We start from the raw sequence: 16,169 nt of genomic DNA on the forward strand, positions 1-16,169 counted from the left end.
GATTCTTCGAGTATTGGTTACAAAACCAAGAATTTGTTCTCAAAATGAGAATTTCTCTACTTTGTCTCGGATCCTCCCCACCTGATTAAAGCCTGCAGAAAAGGTCTTGAATCCAGTGGGAATTACTAGAACACTACACTTCTTAAGAAGAAAGGACAACAGATCTTATGGTTCAACATAGAGGATGTTTTTTAAAAAGGACTCCGAGCTTGTATCAGGGCTAAAGCTAGCCCCAAAAATTAAATATATAACATCATTTTCTCGTATGGAAGTGAGTTATGCCGCTCAAGTTTTGAGTCTCACTATGACAGTTGCTATGAAAACCCTAGTTGGTCCTGAAGCGTCCGAAACAAATAAATTACGATTCTTTATTCGCACTCAAAAAGCAAACTATTATAACTAATATTTTTAACATAAAGCGGTGACTACTAATTATAGAACCTCCAGTCCCTCTACAGATGTCTTGTTCCGTGATAAAGTACAGTGCCCTCGTAAGACGTCTGCGTTAACATTAACAATTTATCCTCAGATAATATGTACGTATCTTTGTCGTCGCGTACGGGCCTCGCTTAGCTGTAAATTGCAAACATTACTGGAGGTCCGCTGAGGCTCCAGTGAGAGAGAGAGCCATGGATTTAGCGGACGTCACGGGCAGATTTGGAACGTTCCAGAAGCGAATCTTCCTCGCTTTGCTCATCGGACCAATGTGTTGGAGTTTGGTCATGACCAATTACCAGTACGTCAACATCAGTGTGAAATTCGACTGCGATACCGGAGGAATGTACTACGACTCCAATGGAGCCGATTGGTTGGATGCAAAGTGCGACAGGCCAGCTTACCCCGGGGAACGGACGGTGACTGGGAAACTCTTGGGCTTGAATGATACTGTCACCTGCGACAGATTCGGGTACGAGAACACTTCCAGGACCACCATTACGCAAGAGGTACGTATTCAGCTAAGTTCACACTAGGGAATTAATTTCACTGTGATTATTACACTGAATTTATAGGTTGTTTACGAGCAAAATTTCATCATATTTTGCTCTCAGTCTTTGGCAGCCATTGCCGCCATTACCTGTAACTATATCCTCCATTCTGCATCAGGAAGCAGTTTTGTGGGTGTTGATTTTGTTTCAACAGCCATAGGGTGCGTTCTCCGTTTGATCATGGAGAGGCGAATGCTTCGCTCAATTTCAAATTTAAAATAGAGTGCAAAACGTCACTCATTAAAACTTTGAATCAAACCATTCAATACATTGAAATAGCGATATCTCAATGATTGTGTTAATATTTCATTTGTAATATTGCTATATTTTGATAAATTCTGTCTTTACGTCGGTCACATTAGCTTTTATAAAAAGCGATTTAAAATAAACAATGATATATTTCTGTAAATTAAAATGAATAACCATTAAAAATATAAATTGTTGGTTTTGCGTCACAATACAGAGCTTGACTAGAGCTTATGTGGAAATCCGGATTTCGTTTGGACACTTTTGCACAGCGTCGTAGACTTATAAGGATACATATTAATATCTTGCTGTAAAATGAGCCATGCAAATTTACAGCGTATTGACAAACAGTTTTACTGCCATTCATGCTTTGTTTTACGTCAAACAAAATCTATTGGCTTCCACGGGAATTCTATAAAGCGTAAAATCACCGTGTAAAAAATACACTTGTCGTCCAATCGAAGAGAGTTTAACTTCCGTCTATTGAAGGATAGGATAGCTTCTCTAGGTCATCGATTCGGAAACCCAGTTTTATGGTTCAAAACTTTAACGCACCAACAGCATCGTGAAAATACATAACTAACTGCCTTGTCCTACATTCCAATAAATTTTTTGTGTCATTATTCCAACAATTATTGGATGGCGTTTTTTTTAAATGGTGTCCGTCAAAATCGGACGTTTTCAATCGTATTATTATAATAATAATAAGCTTGGCTAATACCCAACGCCACACCTGAGGCCCAAATCATCGAGTGACTTTCAATGCCATTATCCCATTTGGCCGAGTTCAATTGCGTAGGAGGGTAGTGGTAAGACCTTCATGCCACGCGAGCAAAAAGCTCCCTACACTTACTCTTACCGTTAACCTCTTCTATTATAAAAAGAAGAAACCAAAGAATACCAAAAATCAAAACTCCTGTTAGAAATTCCAACAGTTTCGCCATTTTTGGGTTCATCACTAGAAAGTTTATTTGCATCTCTGTCTGAAATTTGAACTTTGTCTGTTATTCGCCTGGGTGATAGTGGGATTTGGTGTGCTCCAGAGAATGGATGATCTCCTTTGGCTACATGATCTTCTCTTTGGGCAACTTTGTCTCGTACATTCCGGCGGGACAATTAGCCGGCAAGTAAACCTCTCAATATTATCCAGCCTTCCTATTAATCTAGCTCAGCTCAATTATTTTTCTTAATGTATAGATTTGGCCGTAAGCCACTCATCCTGGCGGGTCAAGCGGTGATAACCTTGGTATCCACATCCTCGCCTTCTCAGTCAACATTCCCATGTTCCTCGTCCTCAGGTTCCTCATCGGAATCGGGCTCGGACTCATTCAAAACGTGTATGTCACATCTCATCAAATTACTGTTTGTGTGACTAAACTTAGCAAAGGTTCCTGATTTTCATACAGCAAACTAAAGTAATTTTTCAAACTGCAGATAAACCATATGGCCTTATAGTATAGTAGCCAATTTACTATAACCCAACATTGAGCTAACTTTAACCTAAAATAAATTTAAAGTTAACGTATTCTAACGTCATCCTAACCTTTAATTAGCCAAGTTAGAAGAAACCACCTATGGACTCTGAGAAGGATGATAAAATACGCGAAAAAGTAGATTAGTCCATAATTAAAAGGGATAATAAAGCTAAACCCTAAACAAATTTGAAATTGAAACGCGCTTTCCCATAGGACGAAAAGAGTCCGGGGTCGTCGAGGAATTATCGGCTCGTAGAACCAATGCCTAAGAAAAATGTCAAAGTAGCGCGTGATATTGAAAATATTTTAACTAAAATAACAACAAGTGAGGAATCATTATCTCAAAATGTTATGGCCAGGTTAGCCTTTGATAAGGAAGAAGGACTTTTTTAAAAATCCTCGACTTCAACTGGTAGAATATTTTGGTTCAAGTTCCTTGACAGAAAATGAATGTTTGACCACCTGCACCACCCATTCATCTTCAAAATGTGATATTAATCATTATTCAAATATTTTGAATGAACTTAAAATAATATTTGAAACTGAGTGGTAAAATATATTAAAAATAAATAAAATAGCCAGAAATTCCAACGGTAGACCAGTTTCGGTCTATTTGGAACTCATCAGTACCGTGCGGGAAATCTGGCTGGCGACTGTCAAATCTAAAGGAGAAACTAAGCCTAAACATTAAAAATTTCAAAACGCGTTGCATATAGCAACGGAAAGCCGAAAAGGGGGGAGTGTGGTGGAGAATAGTATATACGATAAGTTAAGTTAGAAGAAACCACCTATGGACTGTGAGAAGGATGGTAAAATACGCGAATAAGTAGATTAGTCCATAATTAAAAGGGATAATATAGCTAAATCCTAAATAAATTTGAAGAAATTAAAAAACTTACTAATAACTCGTACCGATAGGTCTTCGAGCAAACAAAAAAACGCAAATCTCGGATCAAATAGATCTTCGAGTAATACACTACATAAAAACTAAATAAAATAGCCAGAAATTCCAACGGTAGACCGGTTTCGTTCTATTTGGAACTCATCAGTACCGTGCGGGAAATCTGGCGGGCGACTGTTATATCTAAAAGAGAAGCTAAGCCTAAACATTAAAAATTTCAAAACGCGTTGAAAAGCAACGGAAAGCCGAAAAGGGGGTTTTCCGTTGCTTTTCAACCGAATTTTAACTAACCACAACACAATAAGCAAAAGTTGCATTCAGAAACCTTAAGAAAAACCTGATACCGTAATCCGCAGCCAATGAACTTACAATGTTAGTCACCACAACTACGTCTAGTCGCTTCTCTGAGATAAAACCTTCTCTGATTTGCATTTCACGGTGGTAACGAAATCTTTAGCTTATAGACATTAAACCAAGTATAAGCTCCGGACGCCTAAACTCCGAGGAAAAACGCATAAATCGAGTAAAAGTCACTAGCTAAAAGGGTTTACACTCATCATTACCTTATTAAAGTTATTTAGGATAATTTTCGTTTTAAATAAGTGGTCGAACGAGATGGCACTATTTTATTTGGTATGGTCTTTGGTAGAAAGTTGGTTTCGCTTGATGAGAGCCTTATTTCTCGTAGTTTTGGAGTCAGTTGGTCCGGAGTACCGAGATTACATCGTGTACAGCTTCACCGCCATGTGGGGCATTGGCATCATGGCGGGCGCCTTGATTGGCTGGCTGATTCACGAATGGAAAACGATTATGCTGGTCTCATCCTTGCCTTTCCAACTACCCTTTCTGTTACTGCTGTATTGGTGAGACGCTCTTCTTTAAATTGCGATTCACCGCTTCCAATATTAATTAAATCGAATTTGATATTTTAACTAATATTTAACCTAATGTGATATTGCAATATATACCGATATTTCAACCATTATTAAATCAAAAATGATATTTCAATCGAAATTAAAACCCAACGGATATTTAAACTAATTTTCCACCGAAATGATATTTAAGTCAGTATTGATATTTCAACCAATATTCAACCATAAAAGTAATTTCAATCAAAATTAAATCGAAACTTATGTTTCAACCATTATTCATTCAATTTTAAACCATAACTAATATTTCTACTCTTAACTGATATCGATATTTCAAACCTATAATGTAAAATATATCCTGATGTAGACTTAATTTATCTATTACCTGCCCAATATATGGTTATTATTAGTAACTAGTATTTGTACCAATAAATATCGTATTGGTTGGTTGTAATTCTAAACCGAATATCGGTAAAATTGATTTCCAGGGCTGTACCAGAATCGACCAGGTGGCTGCTTGCGACCAAACAGCACGACAGAGCCGAGAAACAACTCCTGGAACAAACCAAAATGAACGGGAAAGAAATTAAGAACATCGACGAAGTCATGAACAAACTCAAACAGAAAATTGAAATGGTATGAGGTACGATGTCCATATTTAGGTTCGAGGTTTCAGATGTTGAGCTTTCAATTACAGGACACGAAATCCGACCAGGCTTCATTCGTCGACTTGTTACGAAACAGGCACATGCGCAAAGTAGCAGCTATACTTTACATCACCTTGTACGATTTTCGAGCGTTTAAAAATCTTTTGTTTTAACTCAGTCAATTACATTTACAGCATAGCAACCGTGTTCATCAACCACGGCTTCAATTTGAGCGTAACCCTGATGGGTGGGTCATTGTACCTTAATCTATTCCTGACCGGTTCGGTGAACCTTCCCGCCGTGGTCTTGTACAATTTGGTGGTCAAGTACTTCACGAGACGGACAGGGCTATTGATCAGTTTCGTCGTGACCGGCATCATTTTCTTAGCTGTCTTGCTAGTCGGGGGTCAGTCAAAACCTTTCCTTTATATACACAAACTCTGAGAAAATGATTTCAATTGTTCTGTAATTTGAACCCTTTGGAATAATTTAGTGTTCAGTTGGGAACTTCAAATCGAGGATTTCAATCTGATAAACACATTTGGTGTTAGACTCGAAACTTGTCCAGCCCCTCAATTATCTTGCAAATTATATATAGCTTCAAGAAAAAATATTTAATAGTTTATTTGCTGAAGTAGCGCCCCAAACAATTTTACATTTAATTCAATTCGAATTTATCTTGTAGCTTAGGAATTCGAAAACAAATTACGAGTATTGATTTACTAGGTTGAGAGTCACCTCATTCCGTATTTTCGATAAAAGTTTTAATATTTGCATATATCGTCACCAAGTTGTAAACATCTTATAGTATCTATTTATCTGATGGAAATCATTTTAACTTAATTTTGTTTAATGGAGATTTGGAAAAAAAAGATTCGGATTTCGGCGGATTCAAAAATATTATTCCACGACTTAAAAATAAGGGTTCAAACCTTTATGCATAAAAGTCAAATATGGATCTGCACAATTTTTGGATACAATGATTTCTTATTTAAACTTGATCCAACATTTTCATAAGGAACTTCGCTTAAGCCAACATTCAAATTTGTCCACCAAAGCGTTCGATTTTGAATATCATTTTGGCGTGCAATGTTGCTCAAAATTTAACGGAAAAGTGTGCTCTCACTTAAGTGTGAACTACTTATTTTAGAGTGAAGATTTAACTTAGTTGCCTGTTTACTTAGATAAGTGTGAACAGGCCAATCTCCAAATTGAAAATGGCATGTTTGCCAAATTTGTCTCTAGCAGCTAAGGTAAAATCAATCAAACTAAGGGCGTTCACACACGCATTTATTTGTTTATAATCAAACTGCTATATCTCTTTTTGATTATAAGAAATTCGTTAAAAATATTACGGGATTAGCATGTATTTATGATTATCAACTGATATTGTAGTAATACTGATATTTTTCTAAGAATTACAAATATTATTTTCGCTGGATAAAATTGGCAATCCAGTGCCGAATTAAGGACTAGGCCCATAGGCACAGGCCTATGGGTCCCCTCCAACGGCAAAAAAAAATAAGTACTTTAAAATCAGTGGACTTTTACTGTTTCACTGGTTTGGCAGTTAAAATTTCATTCACTGATGAAATCAATGGATTTTTCACTGATTCGATTTAAGATAAATATATCAGGCTTGTTGCTTTATTATTTGAAAAATCATTATTATCGTGACATAAGCTCAACTTCGAGACACGCGAGTATTTTTCTTTTTATGCTTTCCTTACGTAGGCCCCCACCAACTTAGTGCCTAAGGCCCCACCTTCAGTAAATCCGGCACTGGGGAAATCCCGGAAATGTTTTGTAGATAGACAAACGCTGATTTCCTGATTGCCTTAAATTATTAAGGAACACGCAGCCAGATACCGCCCACCCTAGCCCCAGGCAGTTGAAAGGGTAAAGATATAACTCTATATTTGTAATGTTCTAGTATTTTAACTGTATACCTTAAATCTAGTCCGCATATTTTAGTCAGCATAATGTGGTCTGAGAAACTACGGTATATTTAATTGAAATAAGGGAGACCTTAAAATTGAACAATTTTGTAATCATATTATTTAGTAAATAAAGTGTTTTTCTTGAAGTTAACTTAGTTGATCACCACCAGACATTACAATGTTCATGGTAAAAATGAAAATATTAATAGTTCACATTGAAAAAGAGAACTGTGATTAGATGGTTGAAATATAAATTTCTAACAAAGATCTCATTTACAGATACTCTCTGGTTAAAATTAACGTTCAATATGATCGGCAGGATGACCAACTCATTGGCATTCGTTTTACTGTACGTGTTCAGTAACGAATTGTTCCCAACAAATGTGAGGGCAGTTGGGGTCAGTGGGGCCATGACCGCTGGCCGAATTGGCTCAATTCTCAGTCCCTTCGCTGACGTCTTGGTAAATTATTCAAGTACAATTATTTGGAAATTGGCAAACTGCATATGTACAATTGGGCTCATTGCAGGGAAGGTTCTATGGTACATCAATTCCGGTTATATTGTACGGCGTTCTTTCACTGCTGACCGGAGCGGTTTTTCTGCTGTTACCCGAAACTCAAAACAAGCATATGCCAGATACGGTCGTTGACTTCGAAAAGTAAGTGAAATTAGGGCTGTGCAAGATTTTTGTCACTATTCGATTCGACCAAATTATTTGGAAATATTTCAGTTTTACTATTCGCACCGACGAATAAAAGTTTCGTTATTTATATTCTAGAATATCAAATAGTTATTTGAAAAATCCGGTTATTCTATTGATAAGATTTGTCTATTTGATTTTTTTTCAAATTTGAATCAAATTTACCAAACTATTTGGTAATCATATCAAATTTTCGGCTTTGAGCAACATTTTCCATGTTTGAAAGGGGTGCTTAATTGTTTCACGTACCATTCTCTCGCGGGGTGTCACCACCTCCTAACACGCTTTAAGTCAACAATGAGAAGCTGGCCTGACTTTTCCAAGACGTTTCTTACTAAGAATGAAGTATCAAAGGACAAGCTAACTTTAAATATAAGGATTGACATGTGGTGGAAGAGTTCATTTAATAATGTAACTTATGTAAGAAAACTAGGATCAGTCTTGCCCAAATTTTGAAGGAGAAGATTTGTGATGAAACTGTGATATATACAGAAAAGTCATCACTGAGGAGGTGTAATTTACTTATAGTGACAAATAAAATATTTGTGGCACATCTTTTTCGATTATCTGATATATTTTCTGCTTGCTCGTGGGTGTCGCTTGCGTTCGTTTCCCTGGTAACGCTGGACCTTAAGACGCCCATGGTGGTCACGTGATTTTTTCGCAGGATCGTATGGCGTTTTGGCTCGCGACCTGTGACGTTAATTAATGTCATGACGGCCGTTTCAGTCTACAGCGCTACGAGCAAGTACCCATTATTAATTTGAAAACAAGTTTTCTTAGTTGATAGAATATTCGTCACATTACAATTTGATATGTGGTAGAATAATTTCTATTTGGTTCAAATTTTCAAATCTACGCGGTATTTGGTCGAATTATTTGGTCATTTTGAAACTTCGATTTGACTAAAATTTGGTTTTCAAAATCGGAAGAATTTGGTATTTGACAAATACGTCAAAAAGGGCTATTCGCTCACCCCTAAGTTAAATAGACGATTCAATAATTCCGACAATTCGCTACGAAGTATTAATACACAGAGCCTGGACGTGCAAAATACTCTTAATATGGTCCTTGCCACTTAAACATAAAGTGGTGCCAGAAAATCCGTTTGGTTTAACACCTTTTCTGTAAAACTAGTTATTAATTGTTTCCCTTTTGTGTGTTTGTATTTAAATAGAAAAGGTTTCACCTTCGCTAAATTTAAATTCTGTGTCGACGCCAAGTGGCTGGTCACTATGCTTTAAAGTATCTTAATAATTATTATTTCATCAGATTAATCATGATTTCGTCAGATTAATCATGAGTTCATCAGATTAATCATGATTTCATCAGATTAATCATGATTTCGTCAGATTAATCATGATTTCATTTCAATTAAGATCTTATAAATAGTTAAATCTAATTATTAATGTTTTAATGATAATGCCCCCCCCCCCTCGGTAGCCCAGCAAACGAAAACATTTGGTCGAGTGATACAAATTTGGCTTCGAAGTTGCGGAAGCTAAAAGAGATTTTTCTACACTTTAAGACTGGCGACTAATACAGATGACTACGCGGAAGGGAAACGCACAGAAATTCCACCAAAATAGGAACACTGATGAACTTAATTCCGGTATATATAAAATAAAAACCATTCTTTATTAATAATGGCAAAATTGTGTAATAAAGATTTTTAAAAGCAACATTTCTATCTTTTTTTTTAAAAGTTTTAATGATACCCCTAGAATTTTAGTTTTCAACTTTTATTCTGCCGCATTTGGTCGCGATTTTAATCCGTTAGATGGCAGTAAAGTGTGCCAATCAACGCGAAGTGTATCTATAAGGACCCGCCATTTGGGTCAAAATGTAGCTTAACTATCTTGTTTTGATTACGACGATAGCGACATCTGTTGAAAACAGAGCTACTTGACGTCTGCCCGACACTGGCCAATCAGAGCTATAGCGTCATTAGAGGCCAATGATTAAATACCCCATGTCTTACTAGATGGCGCCAACTGAAAAAAAAATCCCCTTCATGTGGAATTTTCCGACTGTTAAACTTTCGTTGATTGTTTCTACATGTAAAAGCCGCATAAATAGGGTAAGAAATAGTTTTTCGAAATTAATCGATAAGTATTTTTCGCCTTCTCGGCAAAACATTTAAATTGGTGCCATCTGGGAGCAACAAACTCAGCACCCCACGCAAGGAGAACGCCACCCGTCAAAGGTCTTGGATATTCTTGTGTACAATTTTCATTGGTTAGACGCAATGGCGCCTGCTGCCGTCGGAAGGGGAAAATTCGGAAATGGTCTTCCCCCTTTCCGTAAAACGTTCAGCGTATAGGTTCGTCCAAAGAAATTTGTACACAACACTGCGTTAGCGTGTTTAAAGGCTAGTTGCGTTCTCCTTGAGTTTGTTGCTCCTAGGTGCCATCTAACTTAAAATGGAACCTCTAAAGCTTCGCTCTAAAAATTTGTAAATCCATCTTTTAAAGTCTAACACCTGATTGTAATTGAATCCAACGTAACAAAGATAAAATATTCGTATTTAAGAGGCTCCCCTTTAGTGGAAAATGGCAATCACTCAAAATTGAGGCGATTGCAACGGCCTATATAGCGCGTAACCAAAATTAGCCGGGTCTCAATGTATTTCCTAATTTAAATTCCCTCACTCATGAGAAGGGTAAACAGTTGGTCTCTAGCAGGCAGCTGTGGTAGAAAGCTTATTCACTTCCCTAGAAGGCCTATCAGCTGAAGCCCGACTACTTAGGCGCTGCTCGCGCCATCTAGAGGAAGCACCGGGTGTATCAATGGTTCCCTAATATTTGCCTAAGAAAGTGCTAAACGTTGCACAAACGTAATCAAATAATTATTCCACATAAAAAGTTGATATTGAACAAAGGGTGATTTAACATAGAAGGTGTTACGGGTTTGTACCTCAAAAATTCAGGGACGTGTTCTATGGGTCCCAATGAGAACAACATGTTAAATGAACATGGGTCGTAAAGTGCTTCGTTTCAGCTACACAGCCTTATTCTTCCCTCAACCAAATGGTTTTCATAAAATGATCAGTTGTTTATTTTAAAAGTGAAGCCATAAAATATTTATCAAAAGTTCATTATTGTCTATTAGAAGTAAGATAAGTATGACAAAATATACAAGATATTTAAAAGTATTGATACTATTGCAAATAAAGTTAAAAATAAAAGTTTCTCGTCACGAATGCATTAAAATTAAAAATACAAATGCCGCCAATCTCCTAACGGAATTGATTTATTAAAATATCAGTTCATGTATCAGTTGAAACGTTTCTAAAACCAAATAACGTAGAGTTAAAAACAATATCTCATTATTATATTATTATTCTGGCTGGCCAGTTAACAAATTCTAAATGAAATGGTTCTTTTCTTGCTGAACCATTTACACCGCCTATTTAGCAGCAACCATGATAGCACTGTTGCCGGTCATAGATCGGCATTTCCATAAAGAACGTAAATTTCTTGTTTACTTTTTTCCCCACTTCTACAGAGCTTCCCCAGCTCTCCCTCTAAAGAGAGCTTATAAATTCGTCCATAGGCTTGACTGCACTATCTCAAGAACAAGCTGGCCAGTCATGGATAATTTATGGAAAGACCGGTCATGGCTTGTAGAAAATGGCAGCCATATTTTGATGCGAAACAGTCTATTCTACATAGATTCTACTAGTTAAAATACTTCATCTATAAGTTTTTAACTAAAATTAAGTAAAAACCGTTTATAAAATGGTTCATTTAACTATGTTAATTTGGTCTGGTGGCATTGATGCTACACTTATAGCGTCATAAGGGTAAAAGATCCATTGGCTGCTGGCTCATTTTAAATGTTTGGCACCCTCCCATAGAATGCATGCTCATGCTGCTACCGTGTTTCGATTTCTAATAAACTCTGTGACAAATTTTGACCGTAATTTACGTCTGTAAGAATTGATTTAAAATAATTATACAATATAACTAGGATAGTTATAACTAAAATTTACCGTTGAATCGGTATTTGGTTAGGTCCCATTACCGTAAAAAATAATCCATTAGATGGCGCCAAGTGCTCCAAGGTTTACATTTATAAAGCGCTAAATCAGTATTGAAATTTTAAACAAGATTAGCTAGCAGCCCAAGGTTCGTATAGAAAAGTACTATAGGCAACAACCGAAAAACGATAATATGTCTTCACCAGTAGTTCACCCACCCAACTGAAGAGGGCACTACTGTATGTTGACACAAGTTTAATGTTAATTTCCGTGTGAAAAATTGAAATAATTTATGGATGTATATACATTTTCTAAATCAGGAAATAAACCTATTTAAATCGTATTAAGTTAGAAAGCAAAGTTCTGGATGTCACAACCTAAGAATGTATATTAAGAGATTCAACCACTAGATGGGGTAAGAACTCCCAAAATATCGAACTTTATTCCACGCACTTGTTGAATAGTTGTGATAAACTATACATCCCGACCTTCATTCATATATCCGCTGCAAATCAAGACATTAATAAAATTAAGATTTGTTACCACATTTAGAAATGTTGAAATGGTAATGAAAGATGAATAATATAATTTTTTCAACAAAATAAGAATCTAAGAATGCCTTTTACATACCTCCATAAAATAAATGCTATAAACTAAATTGAATGTGTTCCCAACAGATCCTATTCTATAAACTAATTAACGGACTAAATTGAATGTGTTCCCAACAGATCCTATTCTATAAACTAATTAAGTGACTAAATTGAATGTGTTCCCAACAGATCCTAGTCTATAAACTAATTATGTGACTAAATTGAATGTGTTCCCAACAGATCCTATTCTATAAACTAATTAAGTTACTAAATTGAATGTACTCCCAACAGATCCTAGTCTATAAACTAATTAAGTGACTAAATTGAATGTGTTCCCAACAGATCCTATACTATAAATTAATTAAGTAACTAAATTGATTGTGTTCCCAACAGATCCTAGTCTATAAACTAATTAACTGACTAAATTGAATGTGTTCCCAACAGATCCTAGTCTATAAACTAATAAAGTGACTAAATTGAATGTGTTCCCAACAGATCTTAACTATAAACTAATTAAGTGACTAAATTGAATGTGTTCCCAACAGATCTTAGTCTATAAACTAATTAAGTGACTAAATTGAATGTGTTCCCAACAGATCCTAGTCTATAAACTAATTAAGTGACTAAATTGATTGTGTTCCCAACAGATCCTATTCTATAAACTAATTAAGTGACTAAATTGAATGTGTTTCCAACAGATCCTAGTCTATAAACTAATTATGTCTTTAAGTAGGCAGTAAGAAAAGTCCCATTTCAATTGGTAAATATAGACCTCGTTTGGCGCCTAAATGTGAATCTATAACAATACGTCACAATCTACAGGAATCATTAATTATATTTTGAATATCAAATTTAGATTTGAACAAATATCGTACTTTAACTTAATAAGCGTATTATAATAACCCAGAAGGAAATTTATCAAAAATGAGCGTTTTGCTTAACCACCCCGTATTTTAGAAACACAATCTTAATTAACCTGTCGTTTAACACAACTTACACACTAAGCATGAACAACAAAGAGTAATTTAAACCTAGGAGTAGTAAACACACCCCTACCACAGGAGTGTCAGCATATAACATCTCCTTTACAGGAGACAGGGCAGACTTCTGTTATTGGTCAAGCCGAAATCGAAATGATCCCCGATTGTAATTGGTTGATTTTTTCGTCTGTTTATTCTTCTGCGCTCAAAAATGTTTTTCGGGAAAGTTTCTTTTGTCTCCGTTTTTGTTTACATCCAATTAATTTTAGGTTTTTGTGGTTAGTTTAATTTATTTTATAGTTATTTTGTACTAATATATTTTCATTTAACAAATCATTAACAATTAAATTACCGTTTTATATTATAATCCATAAAAATGGTCGCGACCAAACACTGTATTTACCCCGGTTGTACAAATGACACTCGAAGGAATTACATGGCCCACATGAAGGGGTTTGGCTTATTCCATTCCCGAAACCTAAAACTGTATTGGCTAAATGTGTTTTACGGATGAAATTGTGCGGAAAAACAACAGATCCTGCAAATGTAAAGAAACATTGGTTCGTGTGTTCCAATCATTTCACTGGTGGTAATGGACGACTGAACAGCATCCAGATCCAATACCATGTAATCCTGAACCAGTATTAATTCAAAATGGTATAAATATCATTGAGGAAGCCATACGACTCGGGTGGTCCGACAGTGTAGAAGATAACATCACTATGATATCACATTATTAATCTTTACAAGCGTAAAAATTGTAAACTTAAGAGAAGCGCGATTGTAGATATTACCTTGATTAAAGAAAAGGTGTTTTAACTTCCTCAATTATCTTTTCATTTCTGGAATTTTGTAGAGCTTTTATAAAGTAATCATTCCCAGTTAAATCCTCCAAATTATCTGTTAACAGTCACCTTATTTGTGAGATTTTATCGCTCAACTTTGGAAAATTTTGTCTTAGTTGTCTTGTACATAGGATGAGTTGTTTGTCATTAGCTAAGTTTTCCAAGTTACTTAATTTTCTCACAGCAAATAAGAAGGCCCTTTTGAATGGTATTTCAAATTCATCTTGAAAAAATATAAACGGTTAAGAAATTTTGGGGCTTTTAAAGTTTCAAAATTACCACTATCGGCTACATACCTCCTTTTAAGCCTCGGCTTCTTCTAAAGAAATTCCGTCTTTTTAATTATCTATCAGTTGATAAGCACGCATCTATTGAGTCACTACTCGACTCATCAAAAAATAACGCCATTCTGTTTTGAAAAATACAAAACTTAACTTGACAAAATAACTAATTTATAAGAAATAACTTTACAACAACTCCACGAAAACGCAACCTCGAAAAAATAAACTCCGTGCAAACACGTGCCTAGAAATTTTATAAACAAATGCCCTCATTGGCTAATATTTGAATTTAAGGAGACCAATAAGATAAGTCTGCCCTTCTCTCGGTCATCTTCTGCGAAGCTGACACTCCTGTGGTAGGGGTGTGTTTACTACTCCTAGTTTAAACTAAAAAAAAAGGGGACCACGGTCTATTAATTATGAACAATATTTAAATCACCCTTTAGCCTTGACATTAAATTAATAAGCGCCCAAACATCTTAAGTGTAAATTTCACGAAAATGAGCTCTATATTATTCACCCTGTAAAATAGCTCAATCCTCTTGTCATATAACATTATCAGGGCACTAATCCTTAACAACCGAAGATTAACTTTACCACAAAACCATTAATTGCATCGTTTTATCAATCATCCTGTACACTAGGGAAAATATTTCAATCACTCTGTAAATTAACTTGGCTACGAAGGTTTCAGAATTCTAGGTTAAACGCACTCTCGCAAGCTCAAAATTTGTGTTAGCGTCGAGTTCGGGACTACTTATTTTCTTTCATTTTTTTCTATTAGATAGTAGCGGCAATGAGAGTAGCGGAGGTTTCTCTAACTACGCTGTACAGCCAAAGGTAGCGAAGAGAGGATTTTCAGCCCCCTGGAGTGACTGATTTCTAACTCTTTGGGGCATATAGTTCATTCCTTCCCACAGATACTTTTACTCTAAGGTTCGACTTTCGCAATAAAGATTGAAGTGAGATTGGAATAGCTCGTAGCACGCGTCGCGATAGACTCCAACGCCATCTCTTTTTCATAAAACAACTAAAAGCTACCTATGTGAGGAAATTCAGCTGGCGAGAGTGCGTTTAAGTCATCAAACGATATTTAAAGCCATTAATTTAGGTGGACGGGTATATGTGTAGGAGGGTGGTGGGAAGCCCTTCATGCCCCGCGAGCCAACAGCTCCCTACACCGAAGAGGGATTTTTACCTAATGCAGCACTTTTTCAACAACCCAGTGAAGTAGCTCTTTTTTCAACAGTGTCGAAATCAAAACATGATACTTAAGCTACATTTGGACCCAAAAGGCGCGACATAAAAGTACCCCGAGCGTTGATTGGCTCGTTTGTAAATTTGTCAATAACATAATTTATAGTAATTGTTTACAATATTTTATATGGGATATATTAATCCCATAAAAAGCATAATAAATCGCTAGATGACTTGGGCCTAAGGTGGTGCCTTGGGCATTAGCCTAGCTGATAATTATTATTAACTATTTATATAATTTAGATTAAAGTCTACTAACATTAATGTGTTGAATTATTATAATAATTCATAATTTTTTTTGTTAGAGTAGATGGGAGCAAACTATGTAATCAGGGAGGCTTTTCTGTAAAAAACAAATATTACAAAACAAATTATAAGTTGTCTAATAATATTTATTAACGATGGTTCTCTGACGACGTTATTGTTTCGATATTTTGAATATCAGCTTCCTTTGCCATAATAGATGACA

At 35.8% G+C, this 16,169-nt stretch overlaps 1 protein-coding gene across 1 annotated transcript; it reads left to right on the forward strand.

Moving 5' to 3' along the window:
• The first annotated feature begins 629 nt into the window (after window positions 1–629).
• On the forward strand, window positions 630–5,568 carry LOC149963024 (organic cation transporter-like protein). The gene is made up of 9 exons (XM_090164495.1): window positions 630–944; window positions 1,011–1,147; window positions 2,117–2,213; window positions 2,256–2,359; window positions 2,430–2,569; window positions 4,297–4,471; window positions 4,966–5,113; window positions 5,175–5,260; window positions 5,319–5,568. Exons 1-9 carry the CDS (start codon window positions 630–632, stop codon window positions 5,566–5,568), a joined length of 1,452 nt encoding a protein of 483 aa, XP_090020621.1.
• Window positions 5,569–16,169: the final 10,601 nt, after the last annotated feature.

Source organism: Leiobunum rupestre, chromosome 1 (genome assembly GCF_980474605.1).
Source record: "Leiobunum rupestre chromosome 1, qqLeiRupe1.1.hap1, whole genome shotgun sequence".
NCBI lineage: Eukaryota > Metazoa > Arthropoda > Arachnida > Opiliones > Sclerosomatidae > Leiobunum > Leiobunum rupestre.